Raw genomic sequence first — 20,750 nt, forward strand, 5'->3', positions numbered from 1 at the left:
GGCTTTCCCTGTGTTGTAACTGCTGTTGGGTTTTACTTTGGTTTTACATGCTACTTTTAAACCTTTAGAGCTTCATGTGGCGCAAAGTGGTAGGTGGCAGTATTGAAACTGAAACTCTCCCCATGACCTGAGTTCGATCCCAGCAGAAGCTGGGTCCCAGGTAGCCGGCTCAGGTCGACTCAGCCTTCCATCCTTCCGAGGTCGGTAAAATGAGTACCCAGCTTGCTGGGGGAAAGGTAGTCATGACTGGGGAAGGCAATGGCAAACCACCCCGCTACAGTCTGCCATGAAAACGCCAGCGAAAGCGGCGTCCCTCTAGGAGTCAGCAATGACTCAGTGCTTGCACAGGAGGAACCTTTCCTTTCCTATAAACCTTTAAAAGTCTTATGTTTCATCATGTTGTATTTTATGGCTTTTATTGTTGTGAACTGCCCAGAGAGCCTCATCTGTGGGGTAGTATATAAATGTAATAAATAATAATAATAGTTCCACTCTGTTCTCTGCTGGTCAGACCACATCTGGAGTACTATGTCCAGTTCTGGGTGCCATATTTTAAGGAGGACATTGACAAGCTGGAGTGTGGCCAGAGGTGGGCAGCCATAATGGTGAGGAGCCTGGAAATTGATGAGGAATGGCTGAAAGAGCTGAGTAGGTTTAGCCTGGAGAAGAGAAGATTAAGGGGAGACATGGTAGCGGTCTTCAAAGACCTGAAGGACTGTCATGTAGAAGATGGAGCAGGGTTATTATATGTTCCTTCAGAGGGCAGGGCCAGAACCAATGGGTAGGAATGGCAGGGAAGCAAATTTTGGCGGAACATTAGGAGAAACGTCCTAATGATAAGAGCTAATTGATAGTGAAACACACTGTCTTGGGAGATGTTGGGCTTTCCTTTACTGGAGGTATTTAAGTAGCAGCTTGACAGCCATCTATCAGGGATACCGCAGTTGCCTCCTACATTGAGCAGAGGATTGGATTAGATGTCCCTTCCAATTCTCTGAATCTAGGAATGCCGGCATCATAGGACTGTTCATACGATATCTATATTATGAACTGTTAACAGTGGTTGCGCTATTAGCATTTCAACCAAGAGCAAAATATAAATGATGCTGTCTGTCAGACTTGCACATAACACTGGGATTTCCTTGCTTTTATGAATGAGAAGCAGGGAGAGTTTCATAGAAAATGTAACTCCTTAACAAAATGGAGTTCTTGTCCATCACACATGTTGAACTTCAAGGTGGCATCTCAGCAGTCTTATGATGATGATGACAGCAAACATATATGTAAAGTATAACTTTAACTTGAATGTTTCTGTTTGCTAGCGAAAGCACGGATCAGTCCTACCAGCTCCTGAGAGACTCTTTGGATCTGTATCTGGCCATGTATCCAGACAACGTGCAGCATCTAATGCTCCAAGCTAGACTGTACTTCCACCTGGGAATCTGGCCAGAGAAGGTAACTTTGGCTTGTATGTCTTCATTTTATGTAGAGTTAATACCAAGGGCTACGAGGGGACTGCATTACATGAACGCAGGTGAGATGGTTCCTTGCAGTCTCCCCTTCTGCTGCTCCCTTCACTTTTCTGTGTGAAGCTGAAGCCATCCTGAACTTGTCCTTTCCACATCCTTACCAACCATGCTATCAGTAATACTTCCTTCATCAGGAAGTACCACCTGCACTCATCTGTACCTGTCTGAGCCTTAAGATAGGTGTCTGAGGCCCTGCTCTCTGGTCCATCAGCAACAGCTGTTAGGCTGGTGAGTACCAGGGACAGGGCTTTTTCAGTGGTGGTCCTGCATCTCCAGAATACCCTCCCCAGGGAAATATGTTGAATATTTAGGCAGCCTCTAAAGACCTTTGTATTCCTGTTGGATTTTGCATGATTTGTGCTGCTGTCCCTAAATTATTTTATCTGCTGCCATTATTTAAATGTCTTTATTTGTTGTTATTTTTATTTGATTTACTTATTTGTTTTTGTCTGTGTGATCTTGTGTGTTCGTATTTTAATGTTGCTCTTTTTGTATGATTGTATTATTTGGTTTACTGGCTGTCATAAACTGACTTGGGCAGACAATCTATCCAGAAAGGGGGTTTAAAAATCCACAAAAGGAGCAATCCTATTGGGATAGGCAGCCACCTCTGAACTCGGAGGCGACCGCCTATCCAAAGCAGGGCAGGAGAAGCACGGAGGGGATCATTTGCTCCGCACTTCTGCTGCCCTGCTTTTTCAGCTAGACAGCTGATTGTGGCTGTCTAGCCACGGGAGGATGGAGTGTCGTACAGGCAGCTACACCCTCCCGGCCCAAGAACGCCCCCAGCCACACCTCTTTCCAGCCGCTCCGCGCTCCTCTTGCGAGCGTGGAGGATGAGGCTGTTCTGCGCTGCCTCAGAGACAGCACAGAAGTGGGGGGAGGTTGGTTCCCGGAAAACAGCATATCCTATGGCCGTCTAGCCACTGTCTAGCGGCCATAGGATTGCTCCCTCCATAAATAAATACATAAGGTTAGCAGCAGCCCTGTTTCCACCCATAACTCAGCCTGCATCTTCTGGTTTTTTTAGTAGGGTAGGAGTCTTCAGATGTTACAAGCTGTGCAAGTCAAGAAACAAATGGTTTCTACCATATGTGGTGGATCTGCCCTCTTGCAAAAACTAATGGAACAAAGTAAGGAAACCTAGAGAAATTATCCTGGGACTGTATGCCCCAGCCATGGGCTGCTAAGGTTTGGAGGTGCCGAGACCAGGCCAGACCCAGGTTTGCTTACAAGGAGCCTTTATTGAGTACTTACAGCACACAGGCATACCCAGTGGTTGGATCAGACAGCTTCTCTGAACCCAGAACCAAGGGGTACAATGGGTTTTATACCATGTATGTTAGCAGTGAGGCAGCATGACAGCAGCAAGCGTTAATTAGCGTTCATCCCCAGCATGGACTAACAGTGCTTATTCAGAAGGAAAACAATCAGAGCTTTCCCAGCACAGCCACCTGTAACTCAGCATAAACATAGCCTCACTTCTCAGGCACATCCTAGGCCCTGATAAGAGACTAGCCTTCGTTAGCATGGAATGTGCTGAGGCCACGCTATTGACCTTTGACTCATCTCACATGCTCAGCGGCCCACTAGCAAGGAAATTGCACTTATAATTAACCTAAGCCAAGCATTATGGATCTCTAGGCCCCTCTAAAACTACAGGTGACTTGGTTACACTCCTGGGGCCATTACAGGGACCCACTTTTATTTTTGTTAACACATAGAAAGGATGTGATAAGAGAAAATGCAGAACTGACAAGCTATATGATAACAGGTGCTCAGCTGTTCTTTGACAAATATTGGAAACAGGCAAAAATACAAAAGTTAGATGAGTGGATTATAAAATGTGGGACCATGCAGTAAAGATGAAATTTACAGATTTATATAAGAACCAGAGATGGATATCAGAAATTAGATTTGTTTATGAACAAATGGAAATATCTAAACTGTGCTGTACTTGGAATTATCTATTTCCAAGTTTGTGACACTGTTCTAATTTAATGTTAGACAATTTAATTTGTGGATTAGAATAATAAACCATGTAAGCTTGGATATTTCCCCCACTGTTTTATGTCTTACGAACACCTGTGGCACTTCTTCTTTTTTCTGGAACTGTTTGGTGGTAGAAATATAGATATATTGTATGTTGGTACTTGTAATTATTATTTTTTAAAAAAGAAAGAAAGGGCTTGGAGCTTCTTAGCACACTCCCTCCACTGATGAACTGCACCACAGAAACATAGTCTTCTGCAATATGCATCAATGGACAAGGGAAGATGTGGATAGTTGCCCCATCCTGTAATCCCACCCACATGAGTGTAGAGGTCATCAACAGTGAATGGGTGATAGATTTATCCTTTCTCTTTGCTCATAGTTTGCACTGAAATGATGGGGCACAGGAAGATGGTAGTAGGACCCAATCAAATGATAACCCAAAGCAAATGAGTGTGAAAATGGGGCTGCACAGGGCTCCGTGAATGGGCTAGAATAGGGATGTGAAATTTGTAGCCCTCCATTCATTTATTCGTTATATTTCTATACCGGACGTTACTGGACTGCAGTTCCCAGCATCCTATACCACTGGCTATGCTGGCTAGGGCCGATGGGAGTTGCAGTCCACCAACATCTGGAGAACCACATGACCCCCACCTCTGGGCTAGAAGCACCCAATGCTGCAGAGTTGCTGAAGCTAAGCATGACCTGGTCAGCACTCTGCATGGGAGACCACTAGGCTTCAAGAAGCACGAGTAGAAAATAGTATAATAAATTCTTATATTTTAAAAATGGGATTGTTCAGGAAAACCTACATGTTCCCAGTCAGAATGAACTCTTTGTGAAGCGACGTCCCAGATAACCATTTGAGGGAGCTGTGCGACCATGTTTTGGGACAGGCCTTTCTTTTCAACCAAGTATTTCCTGCTGACAACCTTATATTAGCTTGAAATATTCCTTTTTTTGTTGTTGTTGCATCATTTTCTTTTTTCTCCATTGCTGCTGCTATTATTACTTGTATTAGTTGATTAGATTAGATTAGATTAGATTAGATTAGATTTATATACCGCCCAACTGGCAAATGCCCTTGGCATGGTTTACAATCAATGCAGTGATGATAGAAGTCCGTCTTTAACCACCCATATTATAGGTAAGGCAGGTTAGTTACTTAAAATGATCTTAAGCATTCATCCTTAGAGGCCCAATTAGTCTTCGGGGTGAGTACAAATTAAATATTAAAAAGAGAACTCAGTGCAAATTCACAGTTCCACAACTCCCCTTTTTAATAAGTATGGTTGTCTATGATGTCAGGTCAAAGGCCTTGACCGAGTCAAAATCGCCGTAATTGTAAGCGTCCGTTATTTTTCTTCTTGTTCAAAGGTTCTGGACATCTTGCAGCACATTCAAGCACTGGACCCCTCCCAGCATGGTGCAGTGGGCTATTTAGTTCAGCACACGCTAGAACACATTGAGCGTCGGAAAGAGGAAGCGGGGCCCGACATGAAGCTCCACTCCGAGGAGAAACATAAAGAGGTCTGCTATTCCGTCGGCCTGATTATGGAACATAAGAGGTGAGTTGTCCCATCTTTTTCTACTCCTTCTCCAGGATGCACTAGGTGACTGCAGCGTTAGGTAGTTCCTTGAATGTCTAAATCCGGTGCAGAATCTCAGGCCGGGGGGCCAAATTCAGCCCGACTGGGGTCCTGATCCAGCCCTCCAGGGTTCCCCAGAAAGCCATGCCCCCTTCCCCTGGCCTCACCGCCTTTCTCCCAACTACCAATCATTCGGGGGTTTCCCAGATCTTGTGCCGTTTTTCCCCCATTCTGAAAGACTGAAATGCCTCTGCTATGGCTTAGTTAAGAACATAAGAAGAGCCCTGCTGGATCAGACCGAAGGTCCATCTAGTCCAGCATTCTGTTCACACAGTGGCCAACCTGCTGTCAACCAGGAGCCCACAAGCAGGGTATGAGCACAACTGCACCCTCCCACCCATGTTCCCCCACAACCGGTGTACACAGGCTCACTGCCTAGTTACTGGGCAACAAGAGCGTAAGCTAAAATATGCTCGTAGTTTTGGTATTTTGACTCTACCCCTTTTGTGTTTGGCCACTCCCACCAGTGGAACACAGCCACCAAGAGCTATTTCGAAATGGAATTCGCCCCACGGGCTGGAAGAGATTCGGCACCCCTGACCAAAATGGACTCTTACAGATCCAAACCCCAGAGATACAGCGTTTGTATCCCTTGGTGTCAGCTCAAAACACAGTGGTTTTATGTGGGGTCAGTTTGTCCATTCCAGTGTTTAGTAATCAAGTAATAGGGCAAGTCGGAGACTTCTGCTGTTCAGCAATCCTTCTGTAAGATTCGAGGCCAGCTTCATGTCATTCATTTCATTTATTATATTTCTAATAGCCGAAGCTCTCTGGATGGTTCACAAAAATTAAAAACCATTAAAATACATTATATAAAATATAAAAACCATTCACATAATGACATAAAACAAATACCACACACAACAACATCATATATCTAAAACACTTTAAAACAATCAGCCGGAGACAATCAAGAGACTCCTTATATGCTGCCAAATGCCTGAGAGAAGAGGGCAGTTTTAACCTGGAACCGAAAAGATGACAATGTTGGCGCCAGGTGGGCCTCATCAGGGAGATTATTCCACAAATGGGGAGCCACCACCGAAAAGGCCCTGTCCCTTGTTGCAGCCCTCCAAGCCTCCCTTGGAGGAGGGCCTTAGATGCAGAGCGTAGCGTAGTAGTCGGTTCATTCTGGGAGAGGCGTTCTGTCAGGTACTGTGGTCCCGAGCTTTGTAGGCTTTATAGGTATTGGGGACTATGGACAAGCTGCCCTCAGTGGAAAACACACACATGCGCGTACAGACACACACAGCCCATGTCCCTCCCTGCAACTGATTAGCTGGTGGGCAGCCTGCTGACCCGCCCATGCATCTTTATTAACTAGAACCCCGGGCCAACGTGTCACACCTGTACTCAGCGGCACTACTACCGTAATTATACATGCATATGTTGGGTTTGGGGCCAGCAGAATTAATCTAGTGCTGGTCGTGCAGTCCCAGAGCTCCCCTCAGCATCACCACCAGGCCATTCCCCCCTCCCCATGAGGGGCCAGAGGCAATAGCGGTGGTGAACGTTGCTGGTGCAACAGCATTTGCCCAAGCGTGCCGTTAAATATTACGTTTAATTACAGCTATCTTTTTATTGTATTGGAAGCTTGTTTCCTGTAGATTCTAAGTCATATCAAAAGACTGGGGGGGGGGGTTAGGACTAGGCCAAAAGTCCCCCCCATCCACCCCCAATCCCAGTTTCAGCCATTTAGAGGGATTCCCATTTTTTTTCACACAGGGCCCCTTGGAACGGAGCATTTGGGAAGAAAAAATAGGATGGCTGCCTGCCCATTAGATCTGCAAGGGCAGGGCAGGCATCAAAGGCATGCTGAGGGCCCTTGCCCAGGAGGAGCCCACTGGCAAGAGCCCCCTGGGGTTGCTCTTCTCTGCACCCTTGCAACCTGCCTGTTCACCTGCCCCTTGCTCTGGCCCAAAGAACAGTCGTAGTGGTGAGAAAGAGGGGCAGGAGATGCCACGGCCTACTTGCCCATTGGCTCTCTGTCTGTCAAGCAAGCAAGTGGTGGCAATGATGAGAAAGAGGCAGAGGAGCAAGAACAGCGGGTGACAACTGTGGTAAGAAAGTGGGCTCGCACAGAGATGGGGCCCAGTGGGGGTGCCTTGCCCAAGGGCCCTCAAACGTCTGGACCCAGCACTGTGTAAGGGAGTTCCAGTGAGTCCCCAAAAAATGAAAGAAGGAAGGCTTTTTTGCCCCCAGATGTCCCCACCCCCAAAAATCCAGGTCAAATGCACAAAAGTTTGCTACGGCCTAAAAACACCCAAAACTCTCTGATTTGGATGTAGCAAGCATAACTCGTCTCCAAATAGATGAGCATCCTTTATTGTGAAGGAAATATTGCACACGTAGCGAACTGAAAAAAAGTGTTTTATCCATCTGTTCACCATAAGGACAGGGTTAAAATTAGCTCTTCCAGGACACCATTCCATTTCTGTGTTGACAAGATTATTCTTACTTGGTTTGGACATGACGCAAAGTTCTGGCCTGTGGCGTAGTCTGCCCATGCAGAAGGATGAGGGGACAGTGTGGTACAGTCCACACTGGCCTGCTGGTGCTTGAGGATGCTCCTCTAGATTTAAACAAAAGAAAAAACCTCCCTGTGAGTTAAAAAAAAAATAAAAAAAATACAAGCACACTAGCGTAGTGGTAAATTTTGAAGCGCAGGCCACATCCCCAAGAAGAGTTCCAAAGTTCAGGCAATTGTGTTGATCCATATCAACAGACCACTTCTAGCCATTTCCATCTCCATCAAGAGCAGGCCTTTTGTGAAGCTATTAATTCTTAATTGCCCAATTCCTATGGAAGCTGTTCTTGGGAGCCTCTTTGGCTGAAGACTGGGGTAAAAATGCTTTAAACAGGTGCTCAATGCATTTGGCGGCTTCCTCATTTTTCTCCCGTCATGCTCCGAGTTGCAATGCATGTACAGAGCTTCATTGAAGAAAAAGACAGAGAGAGAGAGAAAGTGCACCTTCATGCCATGAGGTACCAGTCTCAACTGTCATATTGCCTTCCTGTCATTTCCATTTATTTCTGCCATCGGTTTTCTCACTTCTCGATCGCCCCAGCATGTGTACCTGCCAGATTGCCTCAAGTTCACTCGTCGATCGAGCTGTGTGCCCTCTTCCTCTGTTTTTCATGTAGATACGGCTATAACTGTGTGATCTATGGCTGGGACCCAGCATGCATGATGGGGCATGAGTGGATCCGCAACATGAATGTCCATAGCTTGCCGCATGGTCCCCACCAGCCCTTCTACAACGTCTTGGTGGAAGACGGGTCGTGCCGGTACGCTGCCCAAGGTAGGCAGGCAGAGCGTTGAGCTTGCTCATTTGTGGAAATGTGTTCAACCCAGATTGGCAATGCATGCTACTTCAGCTGTGTAAATATTTGCCCTTGACAAACCTATGGTCGGGAGAAGCAGAGGCCAGCACCGAGAGCCTTTGGATCTGTGTGCAGCTGCCTCACATGGTGAGTCATGGAGCTGCAAGTCGCAGCTTTTGCCTGAGCAAGGAAGTATTCCCAGGCTCTGGACTGATCCTGCCCTCCTGGACAGAAAAACGGCTGTAAGGGACTCCCTGCTGGGCCTGGGATCACACCTGAGCAGTAACATCTTCCTGGCTCTGATGTGCTTCTGCGTGCATGTTCCTTCCATTCTGACTCCAGTTTATTCCTCAGCTCCAACCTCTATCTTACTTCTTGGCTCTGACTCTGGCTTTGTTCCACAGCGCTGGCTCACCCTTAAGAGCAGGGATGCACAACCTTTTTGGCCCCGAAGGCCGCTTTGGATGTCTGCTGGGGTGGCAGGGGCTGTACACATGTGTGCGTGCACGCACACCTTCCCACACACCCCAGCAGCAACAGATCTTGGTTTTATGGCAACAGTATCTGTTCCATGTCACAGCATCAAGGTCTTTAACGCCCGCCCTTCCCCAGCCACTCCAACCCGATTGCCAAAAAAAGAGGTAGAAATGGGCAGGAACCATAGAGCCTGTCCCCGCTTCCTTTGGCGACAGCAGAGGCTGGGGGCTGCTAGACAGCTTGGGGGATGCAGGTTTTACACCCCTGCTTAAGAGTGAAGAGAGGTTTCTCCACATACGAAGCTCAAACCCTGTAACAGCTGTCATATCCAAGCTGTAGGCAGCTGTCTGAGGAGCCAGGAGTCAAGAACCGGAAGCCAGAGAATTGGAATTAAGGAGCAAGCCAGGGAGTCAGAGCTGTGGAACAAAGGAGTCAGAGCCAAGAAGCAAGCCAGATGTTCCTGGGAATCAGGCTTCCCACACTGAGCAGGGGGTTGGACTCGATGGTCTTGTAGGCCCCTTCCAACCCTACGATTCTATGAAGTCGAGCAAAGGGCTGGATGCGCCCAGTCTCATCTGATCTCGGAAGCTAAGCAGGGTCAGCCGTGGTTAGTACTTAGATGGGAGACTGCCTGGGAATCAGGCTTCCTGCACTGAGCAGGGGGTTGGACTCAATGGTCTTGTTGGCCCCTTCCAGCCCTACGATTCTATGAAGTTGGAGCTGGGGAATACACTGGAGTCACTGCTGAAGGAACAAGCATCCAGAAATGTGCCTGGAAGCACAGAAAGCTGCAGAATATGGTATTACATGCCAAAGTCGGTGTTCAGTTTGAGAAGTTCCTGGTTCTTAGTACTTCTGATGGCCAATGTAGACTTGAAAAGGTGTGGTCAGCGCTTGCTGAAATATTTAAGGACCTGCATGGCTGGCATGGAACCATCCGCTATGTCAGTGAAGTGGAAAACAGTGACAGAGACACTAAGCAGGGTTTTGAAAATCAGTCTCTCGGATCCATTGTCGGGCAGCCCATAGAGAGAGATTTCAGCACCAGTCCCTAGATGAGCTCCACAAGTTCAGCCAAATTGTCACTGGGCAGTGAGATGGCTGTTAAACCAACAGAATCTGTAGCCTATGGCTTTCTTTCACATTAGAAACGTTAGGCACAAGATAATCCTCAAAGGCCTGCCTTCGCACCACCCTTCCCCAACCTGGTGCTTTCCATATGTTTTGGACTTCAACTTCCGTCAGCCCTACCCAACATGGCCGGTGGTCAGTAATGCTGGGAAATGTAGTCCTAAACATCTGGAGGGCACCAGGTTGGGGAAGGTTGATTTACACCTTAGATGCTTAGAAGAAATCGTATTGCTTTCTTACACTAGAGGGTGCTCTGAACCACAATGCAAATCATTACTGAATGTATATCCCCCCCCCCCCGCGCTCCCCGCAGTTTTTGTTCTGACTCACATAGTCTAAAACCATAACCTCAGAGGCACACAATACAGTGTATATTACACAGGTCCCTCCGACTTTGCGTCAGGAAGCCCTCCTTAGCTAAGGAAGCAGGCTGAGCTCATGAAAGAGGAATCATAAAAAGGGGAAGCTGGTGAAGGACTTGAGCATTATGCAGTTTGAAGCTGGTAACTGCTGGTTCATGGAGCTCCTTGAGACTATGGGTCTGCTTGGTGGAACTATGGCATCAAATATGATAGGGTCAAGGCCCCTGCTACTTATTTGGAGGGTACAGTGAGCATTTCCATATTGATTCAGCAATCTTCATTTACAATATGTTTACGCCACCCATCAACAACATCCTTTGGGCAGTTTACAAACGTTGCGAAACAGTAAAATGCAACATATAATCAAAATAACATGAACGTACATAGTAAAACAGTATCACTGCAACTAACCTATAAGCATCCAAGCTGACGTAAAATCGGTACAAAGTCAGCATGTCGAAAGCTAGCTTGAGGAGAATAATTGGTGCCAAAGATGTAAAGAGGTGCTAAAAACATGTCCCTAAAAAGTCTGGGGAAATAGAAAGGTGCCGAAAAGACCACAGCATAGGCGCCAGGCGAGCCTCTCTGGGGAGGGCATTCCCCAAATGGAGGGCCACCACTGAAAAGGCCCTACCTCTTGTAGACACCCATCTCCCCTCCTTTGGCAGGGGCACCTAGCCAGCAGTCTGAATCCAAAACGGAGGGTCTTGTGCAAGGGTCCAGAGACAGATGTGCTTGCTGCTTTGCCACTTTTGTTCGGGCGAAGAACAGAGCATCCAGACTTGTTCCCAGCCTTACCGAGCCTATATAAGGGTGGGGACTCTTCCCTCATGTGTCACTAGCTTTGGCTATCCCCCTGCTCTTTGAGGATCTCGAGGCAGAATCCTTGAACGAGTGGAGAGAGCTGAAATGGTCTCCCAGTTCCGCGCTGAGCATTGGAGATGGACGCTTTGGAAGCAGCGGAGTTTCTTGCTGCTTTCTGAACATGTTGGAGGCTCAGCACAGCAGGCATGAGCTCACATCCCTCTCCCCAGCTGAGAGCTGTGGGGAGTTGGGGGGCTCTTTTCCCCCCACACCACACCCCATAGTCATGCTGGTTGGACATTAGAAGGATATAGGAAGCTGCCTTACACTGAGTCAGACCCTGGGTCCATCTACCCAGTACCGTCGACAGTGACTGGCAGCAGCTGTCCAGGGTTCCAGGTAGGGGTTTTTCCAGCACTCCCTGCTGATGCTGGGGATAGAGCTTTGGTGCTTCTGCATGCAAAGCATGTGCCCTGCCACTGAGCCACAGCCTTTTCCCTGAAAACCGAGCCCTGTCAGGGGCGGAGGACAGTTATGGCCAGGGCAAACTTTGACCGGCTGCCAAGGGCAGCTAAATATGTGAAGCCTCCCTCTCTGGAATACTTATTCAAACTCCCCAGACATATCAACCACTGGCAAGGGACACAACTCTGCATCATACTTTGGATCCTGCTCAGCTGATCATCTCAGATGCAGTAACAATGTAAAGGTGCATGCAGGCATATGTGATTTTGGCAGTGAGCTTACTGTGGAAACACACCATATTTTGGCCACCGTCTTTCACAGATCAAGCTCTGTAGTAGTGTGTTCTTCCAGTTCCTGTGTGTACATCAGCACCCCCACACCGTCTGCCATGTCTCTGCTGAGAAAACTGATCTCCTGAAGCTCCCTTTCCCTAGAAGAGGCAGCAGTCAGGGTTTTATTACCCTGGTTTGTTTATTAGTAATTAGTGAACTCACAAAGCCAAGTTACAAAGAGGGGCGTATCACCGGAGCTGGTGCCAAACTAAATGACAGCAAAGTCCCCAAATAGCAACAGACATGAGCCATCCCTTCCCAGCATTTCACGGCTATAGTAACTTGCTCTTTCTTCTTCTCGCAGAGAACCTGGCACATAACATGGAGCCTCATGAAATCTCTCACCCGGACATTGGCCGCTACTTTACCGAGTATGCTGGTACCCACTACGTAGCAAACGCAGAGTTAGAGATCCGATACCCTGAGGATCTGGCGCTTACACGCATGACCGTCCAAAAGACATACGAAAACAAAGAATGAGCTTTTTAAATCTCTTTATGAGGGTAAAAGACAACTTCACACAGCAGCTGTGAGAATTGCATCGTGAGGAAGCCAGTGTTCTTTGGCCTGCCTAGAACCGCATTTTGCTTGATAACTAGTGGTGAAGCTTTTGTGTTATGTAACCACCCAGATATGCTGTGCCAACACTAGTGAAATAATGTGGGACACACAAATTGTCGAGGCAAAACCTTACTTGTCTGAAATGACCTCATTGTATGAAGTACCTAGTCCTTTTTACCACTCCTGGACTTTAAAAACTCTTTTTCTTGACTCGGGGATGTTTTTGATGGCCTGGAGATGGAAAACGTCGACATTTTGTGGATAGAGTTTGTCATGTTTGCAATATTTTAAAGGTCTGCATTTTGTACATAGTAATTTAAGATCCCCCTGAATATAACACAACATTATCTTCTTCCCAGTTTGATTTCCCCCCCTCTTTCATGCTCTTTCCTATAGCCAGCAGTTCAGTGCTAAAATCTTGGGAATGATACAGAAATTCCTTGCCCAGAGATCTTGAGGATGTGCTGAGATGATCTCTTCCCATTTTTTCTAACAAACAGCTTAATTGTCACATGAAATAGGAAGGTTGTATCAGTCTTCTGTTTTCCAGAGGCTTCTTAGATCCCATTCCACCACACTCATGCACGCACATACACGCACACACACAGACAGCCAGCAGCAAGGGTGGCTTCCTGGGGATGCCACATTTGGTGTGATCAGGTTGGATGTGTGCATCCTTCTCCTTTTATTCCACACCACTTATGTCCTCCTCAAAGAGGCTGCTCAGGTAGGTGTACAATTACCCTGTTGCTGTGTCCACCTGTGCTATGGCGTTCAGTAGCGTATTTCTTAAAACACAAATCCTGTGTTTTCTCTAGTTCCAGCAGGATTCCTGTTGGAGAAAAAACTAGGAAGTGTAACAACTGAAGTTCCTTGTTATCAGGGAGTGTTCATGGGTTAGTTGATTTGCAGTCCAAGTACCAGAGTGGCAGGTAGGCACACAGGGCTAAATGGCTGATCATGCCCTTCTACATTTCATTAGATGTTGTAATCATATATTGCAAAGATGGAACGTGTAATTTTTAAACTGGCGTCTCTAAGCAGAGTGCAGTTGATACTTACCGGATTACCTCCTTAGTGGCGCTATAAGTAAGTTGTAATTATGTGGCGAAGGATACAATGATACGCTTTTATGATCTTAGTTTTGAATGTCGTTGTTAGTAGCTATGAAATCATTCTTTCCGGGATAACCACATGCTGTGTTTTCCTAAATTTTAGCAAGCACATTTCCTTATGAAATTCTACATATCTGCTGGGGTGACTTGAAACAGCTTGGAGGGGTTGGTTAAGGTATCAAATACATTGTTTCTGCAGGTCATTTTTCCATGAGTTTGTGTGTGTGCGGGTTTTCACATGCATACGTCACAGTTAGATGTGGCCGATCATGGCTGTTGACCTGAAACCGCTCATAGTCACATCAAATGAAAAAAGTGCCCGTGCGCTTGCAGCCAATAACCATGATTGCCCGCATTCACGTCGACATTTGAGCGTGTGCTACAGGAGTGTGGGATCTCTTTCAGCCCAAGGGCCAAATTCGATTTCTGAGACGCTCTTGGAGGCCTCATTTCTGGGTGGGTGGGGCCAAAGGGAAAAGGGGAAGGGGCCCTAGTAACTACGCCTTAGTAGAGGCTCCCTCAACCTTTTAGCGGGGGGGGGGGCGCTGCAAAAGCTGAGAAATCACCAAACAGTGGGGGGGGGGTTAGCGGATGGGGCCAGAGGGTGGAACCAGGGCCATCTGGGGAACAACCGAGGGCCAGATCTAGCTCCCAGGAGAGGCAGCTTTGACCTGTGGCCCTGAGGTTCCCCATCCCTGGTGTGCTGGGAGAAGCCTCGCATGGTCAAGCAAGAAGTGTAAATGTCTGAATCACCCTGGGAAAGCGAGCCGAGGAAAGCTGATGATGCAAATTACAACAAAAGCGGGGGCGGAGGGGGAAGAAACACTGAAAGCATGTGCAGTAAACTTATTCTGAATGGGAAAGGCCTCCTGGATCAGAGATCTCATATCCTATGCAGCTTGTGCACCATGAGCCTAAACCTATCTTGGAGGGATCAGAACTTTAGCAGTATATAGCCTGAGCTTTCTCTCCTGTTGGGGTGAAGGGAACTGCCACAGGCTTATTAAGGGAATAATGCATCTGCCTCAAATGTTTGCTTTTAGCCTGCTGCCAGTTCCTTGAGCATAGTAGGACTCCTGCTGTTGGGTCTTAGTCCTGAGTTAACACTAGTTGTGTGGCCTTGATCCAAAGCTGTGCTATTGGTAGTCTGGTGCTTGCCTGTGTTACCTCCCAGGGTGTCCTCAGTAGTATGTATGTATGTATGTAAAGCACTTAGAACTTGTTCTTCATATCAAAGGTGCTATATAAAATATATATAAATATTCACGTAATATTATGATATTTAAAAAGAACAATAGAATTTGTACAGCTAATATGCAGTATGCAGTTTTGATCACAAAGTGAGCTATTTTTAGGAGAGTTTCAAGTGTGGGGTTCCCCCCCTTGGCACAATGATATCTCTGGAATAAAATCTTAACCTCATCAGTTTACAGACTGTATATATGGATCTTCTAGACTGTTTGGAACTGTATGCTATTTATTCAGCTAGTCTGACAGGGCTACAAAGGGGGTTCCTACAACTTAACATAAATGTGCATCTTAGGCATTTTATATATATTTTAAATAGAATGAATTTTGGGACTGTGGAACATGTTATTGGAACTTATTTTTTTCAAAGTCATGTGGAAGTCCCTTTGTGGCTGTAATTTACCAGTCTATAGAATTGGAACAATTGCAGAGTAATAGTGAATTATGAGCATTAAAAGTGATTGCAGTATTGCTGGCTGTCATACAATAGTTCTTGAATTTATGCACAATAGTTACGTTTATTTTGTTTTTGTAAGTTACTGCCTTCAAGCCTGCTTGGAATGCAGCCCTCTTACTTAAAGCCTCCCTACCTAATCCCAGCTGTTTGGGAATTGCTTGTAGTTGGTTCTGTTGAAAATGAAATGTACTTTCTGCATTCCCAGAGGAGTTTTCTTCATTATTACTGCTGTATATTCCAGGACTGTGCCATGGCATAGAAAACAGGTTATAGGGCTGAGACCAAAAGCAAATCAAGCCCTGAATCTTACGATGTTGTTTCCAAATTGATATTTTTTTCATACAGTGGGGGGGGGGGGAGGTCACCACAAAGCAATGGGGTAGACAAAAAAAATATTTAATTCCAAAGAAGTTTACTGTTCCAACATGTTTCAGACCTCATAGAGGAGAACATCAAACACTGAAACGTGGAAGCACCATTGATACAACAATGGAAAGATAAATCCCATAGAGTAAGAGATAATTTCTTTCTGGGCTATAGAGGAAAGTTATAAACAGATAAGGTTCTTTTGGAGAAAGAAGCCAGGTGGATTGTAAGGTTAAATGTGATGACTCCCTCTGGACTTAATGAGTCTCTCCATCTTGCAACACTACTTTGAAATACAGCTGTTTCCAATCAGGACTAGAACTCACATGAGTTTGACTTCTCCTTGATTCATCATAGAGAATGAAGAGAAAGCACTGTCAAATTAGGCTGTACAGAGTAAGTTTGTTCATTTCTGGGGAATGCTGTTATGAAATACATGTTCCTGTTTTGTACAGTGTAAAATTATTTCTGGAGTTTTGTTTGTAAATATAGTATTGTTTCTAGGGATGTTGGAGAATTAAAGAATTTAATTAAAGAATACATGAGTATTTTTAAATCCATAAACCATGGTTTATGTTCTGTTTTGTTCTGAAAAAGAACCTGTCGGAGGTCTGAAATGCATTGGAACAGTAAACCTCTTTGGAATAATAATAGTAATAATGCACTCTCTGCCCAATTGCTTTTTGGTGACCTGCTTCAAGGTTCCCATTTTGTTGGACATGTGTGTGTTTTTAAACTTAGGAGTGATGAAAAGATTTAAAAGTAGTTCTGTTAATTGGCATGCAGCCTGATCTTAAGCATGTTCACTCAGAAGCAGGTCTCATTGAGTTCAATGGGACTTGCTCCCAGGTATGTCTATATAGAATTGCAGCTTAAAGCACTTCGGAGCAGGCCTGCTGGAGAACATCAAAGGTCTTTTCCAACACTGTCCAGCTAGATTCCTCCATGAAGTCCACAAGAAGGTCTTAAAGATCATGAGCTCTCGTTTGTTCCCAGAGAGACTGCCTCTAAACACTGTCTTAATTATCATGGCTAATAGCTACAGGTAGATTTGTCCACCATAAATACGTCTTAATTCTTCTTAAGGATTGCCTCACTGGAACAAACCAAATGGATCTATTTAATTTAGGCAAATCTGCACAATAGTAAAACCTCGATATAGAATCATAGAATAGTAGGGTTGGAAGGGGCCTACAAGGCCATCGAGTCCAACCCCCTGCTCAATGCAGGAATCAGTATATACCTGCTGCCTTGGGATCTTGAATGACAAGATCCCAAGGCAGATATATGACAACTTACAGTTAAATAAGCAAAATGTACCAGTCGTTGCTAGAAGGAGCGGTCATCTGAAATGTTTTCTTTGTCATTCCCTGCTCCACTTCATGCCAGGAGGAACATAGCCTCAAAATATCATGTGCCCTTCATTTTCAGCCTTGCCAGTAGAAATTGGTCCTTGCTATTTAATCAACCATAGCTTTGGTTGGTTACTCTACACACTGACCCAAGCTAGACATGATGGGAGCCAATGTTTAAACCTGAATCTGCCCCGCTCTCATCTAAAATGGTGGGTAAGGGTTGCAACCACATGGGGTGGGGTGTGTGTGTTGAATTCTCCCTCCCTCTGCCAATCTGACTCCCTGCAGCCCATCTTCCATGGTCCCTTTTTTCCTGCATTCAAGCTCAGACACTAGAAGTGAGCTTGCTTGGGAGAAAATTGTCCAGGGATAGAGTGGGTCCCAGAAACCCAACCTGCCCCTTTGGAGCTTTAAATCACACACACACTGCTTTAGAAGTTACAGATTGCACCTGCGATAAAATAGCGTCGTTCCAAGGGCTCCTGTTCTTGTTCCAGCCAGCCATGCCTTCTTTCAAGATACTCCATCATATTTCTCCCTCCCATCCCCAAAACAGACACATAGCGTTCCATGGCAACTACAGATGCTTAGTCTTCATCTGGCTGTGTGTTTCTTGTTGATGTTTCAAAGGGGTGGGGGGGGGGAGAGAAATGCTCCCTTAGGGTTTTTTTCCTAAAGATTTTTTGTACTTCCTCAAACTCTGCGTTTCCGCCAAGCCTGCCAATACCTGCTTCTTGCCCTGCTTTGGCACAATGGTGCCATTTTGGTTATTTTATTCATTAATTACATTTCTATACCGCCCAATAGCTGAAGCTCTCTGGGTGGTTCACACAAATTAAAACCACAAGTACAGCATAAAAACAATATAAAAGCATTAAAACTACATAGTGTAAAAGTACAATGCAATACAGAGATTTAAAATACAGCAACAATTAAGAAAATGGTAAGAAAAGAAAAATCTCAGGGCTTTTCTGAGAAAGATGTCTTCTGATAAATTTTGGCTGAGCTCTAGTTGACATTCTTTAGGGTTCAGCGCCTCCCCCAGGATCTTCCAAATGTGAAATTTCTGAGGACAAATTCCGGATACATCTTGTCTCTAAGGTGTGGAGCGATGATGGTACAATGAAAAGCAGGACACTGACATGCATCTCTTGGCCGCCTTCCTCATATGCAAGGTAAGCACAAGAACCCTGAACCCAACCCATGAGAAGTTCCCAAAAATTTCTCTGCAATTTCTTTTCAAAAGCAATTTCTTTTCTATCCAATTGAATAAGAATGGTCGAAAATAATGTGGGAGAAATTTTCAGCGCAGCACTAATTGGTATATGCTGGATGATGCCGGCTGAGTCAGATCTGGCAGTGTTGCATGTCATTTAGCTAGAAACATTGGGCTGATGTCTCATGGTGGCTGGGAGGCCAAGCCATAAAAGAAGCCCACAGTTTGAACCTTGTCTATGTCATGACTTTTCCAAGGTGGCCTTAAGACAAGCCCTTTTCTCTCATCCTCAGCCTTCAAACGTGTGGGGGGGGTGTATACATGCGCACGCACGCACACACACACACAAAAGCTTCAATATGAGGATGATAACGCTGACCTATCTTGCAGTGTTGTAAAGCGTACTGAGTGTTCTGAACACTGTAAAGGTCTATATCAACGGTGTTGAACCCCTTTCAGCCCATGGGCCAGATTTCGTTTCTGAAAAGCTCTTCACAGCATTCCAGTGGTGGGTGAGGCCAAAGGCAAGGGGAGCAGGACTAAAATTTTCACCATATTTTAGCTTAAAGCCCTTGTCGCCAGTAATGAAGCCTTAGGAGAGGCATTTCAAGCTTTTAGAGCAGGGAAACCAACCCACCATCGGTCATCGGGGGAAAGTGGGTGAAACCTGGGAAAGGAGGCATGGTCATCTGAGGAACCCTAGGAGGGCAGGATTTTGCCCCCAGGAGCTCAGGATTTAGCCCACAGAGCTGAGGTTCTGCACCCACTACCCTATATAAATGCTGAGTATTTTTATTGGGTTATGATCCAAACGTTCGCTTGGGCACACCCAGTGGGAATTGTTGACTCCCCTTCCCGCCACACACAGATGCACTTTGAACCATAAACCCCAGAAGACGCCTGTGTCGCATCACACCACACTGTTCCTGTGATGTTCCTTGCAAGAGCTGTGGTTTGAGAAACACACATCCAAAGCTCTTCTGGGTGCATGGTACTAATTCCACTTTTTCTCATTTTAATTTGATCCCAGCTGATACTTTTGTTTTTTCAATTATCTCTCTCAAATCCTTGGGATGGCATATTCCGCTTTGGAGGCCCTGCTGCCAATGCCTGTCCTGAAGTCCTATTTAAAAAAAAAAAAAATCCAGGCTGGAGTTCTGAGCAGCCAGGTTTAACTGCCATATTAAGTTCCCACAATGCCCCTGACTTAGTATCACTCAGGGGCACTGTGGGATGTTAAAATAGCAGGTAGACTCAGCCCCCACCCACCCCAGGGCTGCTCATTCCATTGCTCAGAGCACTGTCACCTACCACTCCCAGGTAAGCCCAAGCTGCCCCCCCCCCAGAAGTCACTTTGCCTAGGGCCCCCACAAGCCTGGCACCAGCTCTGAGTATGTGACCAAAGAACATGTCCCAGAATCCTTTTCAAAGCTCTGAGCTTACACAGCCAACACGTTTGTAGTGGAAAACCTTCCCTGATGGTCGAAATGGGTGGATCTTTGCTTTTAGAGCACAGTGTGTGGGATAGGACACTGTTTTGTGAACACCACTACTCAGGATGATGGGCCTGGCATGGCTGAGCCTTGTAACAAAGTCTTAAGGTCTGCTGCCTTGACAGAAATGCTCATTTTAACAGAGCAGTGAAATGTCCTGCTTTTTATGCATGAGTGGTCTTCTGGTCAACAAATGCAAAGCTTGTTTTCACGGAGGAACACAGGATTGGGGCAGTGCCCTCTTTTTCAGCCAACTTGTAAATTATAGGAATACTGTGATGAACTAGCAATGTGGTCTTTTGAGTGCTGTGGTTTCTGAGTGCTGTGGGTTTCCTGACTCTTATTTCTCATGATTATACTTCGGAGGTTTTGGAGCTGGGGGAAGGGAGAGAGTAGGGACTGGAGACACTTTTTTTCCCCAGGCTATACAGTTGGGGAGAATCCCAATAAAGTTCACTCCTGTTTTAGAGATTTGTGCCCTTTATTGAAACTTCCTGCATTCCAATGAATACTGATTTACTTGTCCAGCCTACAAATTGCTCAGCAGATCTTTCAATTCAGTTCTGAAGATGTCCAGCTTGTTCTCCAGCTTTGTGCATACTAGATACTAGCAAAATGCCTTTCACGGCAGATGGGAAAGACATCTGGATTGCAGCCCCCCACCCCCCAGTGTGTGGGGGAGGGCTATATGTCCCCTACCAGGCTAAGCTGCATTCAGTCCTTGCAATCCTGACTCTGCCACCATCATAGAAAACGAGTTCAATCCTATGCATGTTTAGACAGAAAAAAATTCTATGACTCCCAGCATCCTCAAGCCAGACTTTTTAAAACATGCATAGGCATGCACCCTGACGCTATTACTTGTGATTAG

General features: G+C 45.8%; 1 protein-coding gene across 2 annotated transcripts in view; it reads left to right on the forward strand.

The window, feature by feature from the left end:
* Positions 1-16,376, forward strand: part of FBXO21 (F-box protein 21) — a 44,158-nt gene extending 27,782 nt beyond the window's left edge. The window contains exons 9-12 of one of the 2 annotated variants that reach the window (XM_084820388.1): positions 1,323-1,455; positions 4,902-5,092; positions 8,318-8,475; positions 12,373-16,376. In XM_084820388.1, coding sequence (XP_084676514.1) covers positions 1,323-1,455; positions 4,902-5,092; positions 8,318-8,475; positions 12,373-12,548 — 658 coding nt within the window. In that variant the 3' untranslated portion in view covers positions 12,549-16,376. The remainder of the gene's footprint in view (positions 1-1,322; positions 1,456-4,901; positions 5,093-8,317; positions 8,476-12,372) is intronic. The other variant, XM_084820389.1, reaches the window with a different exon arrangement.
* Positions 16,377-20,750: the final 4,374 nt, after the last annotated feature.

Source organism: Heloderma suspectum, chromosome 13, assembly GCF_057233095.1.
Source record: "Heloderma suspectum isolate Gila_16-S chromosome 13, 16-S_ref, whole genome shotgun sequence".
NCBI lineage: Eukaryota > Metazoa > Chordata > Lepidosauria > Squamata > Helodermatidae > Heloderma > Heloderma suspectum.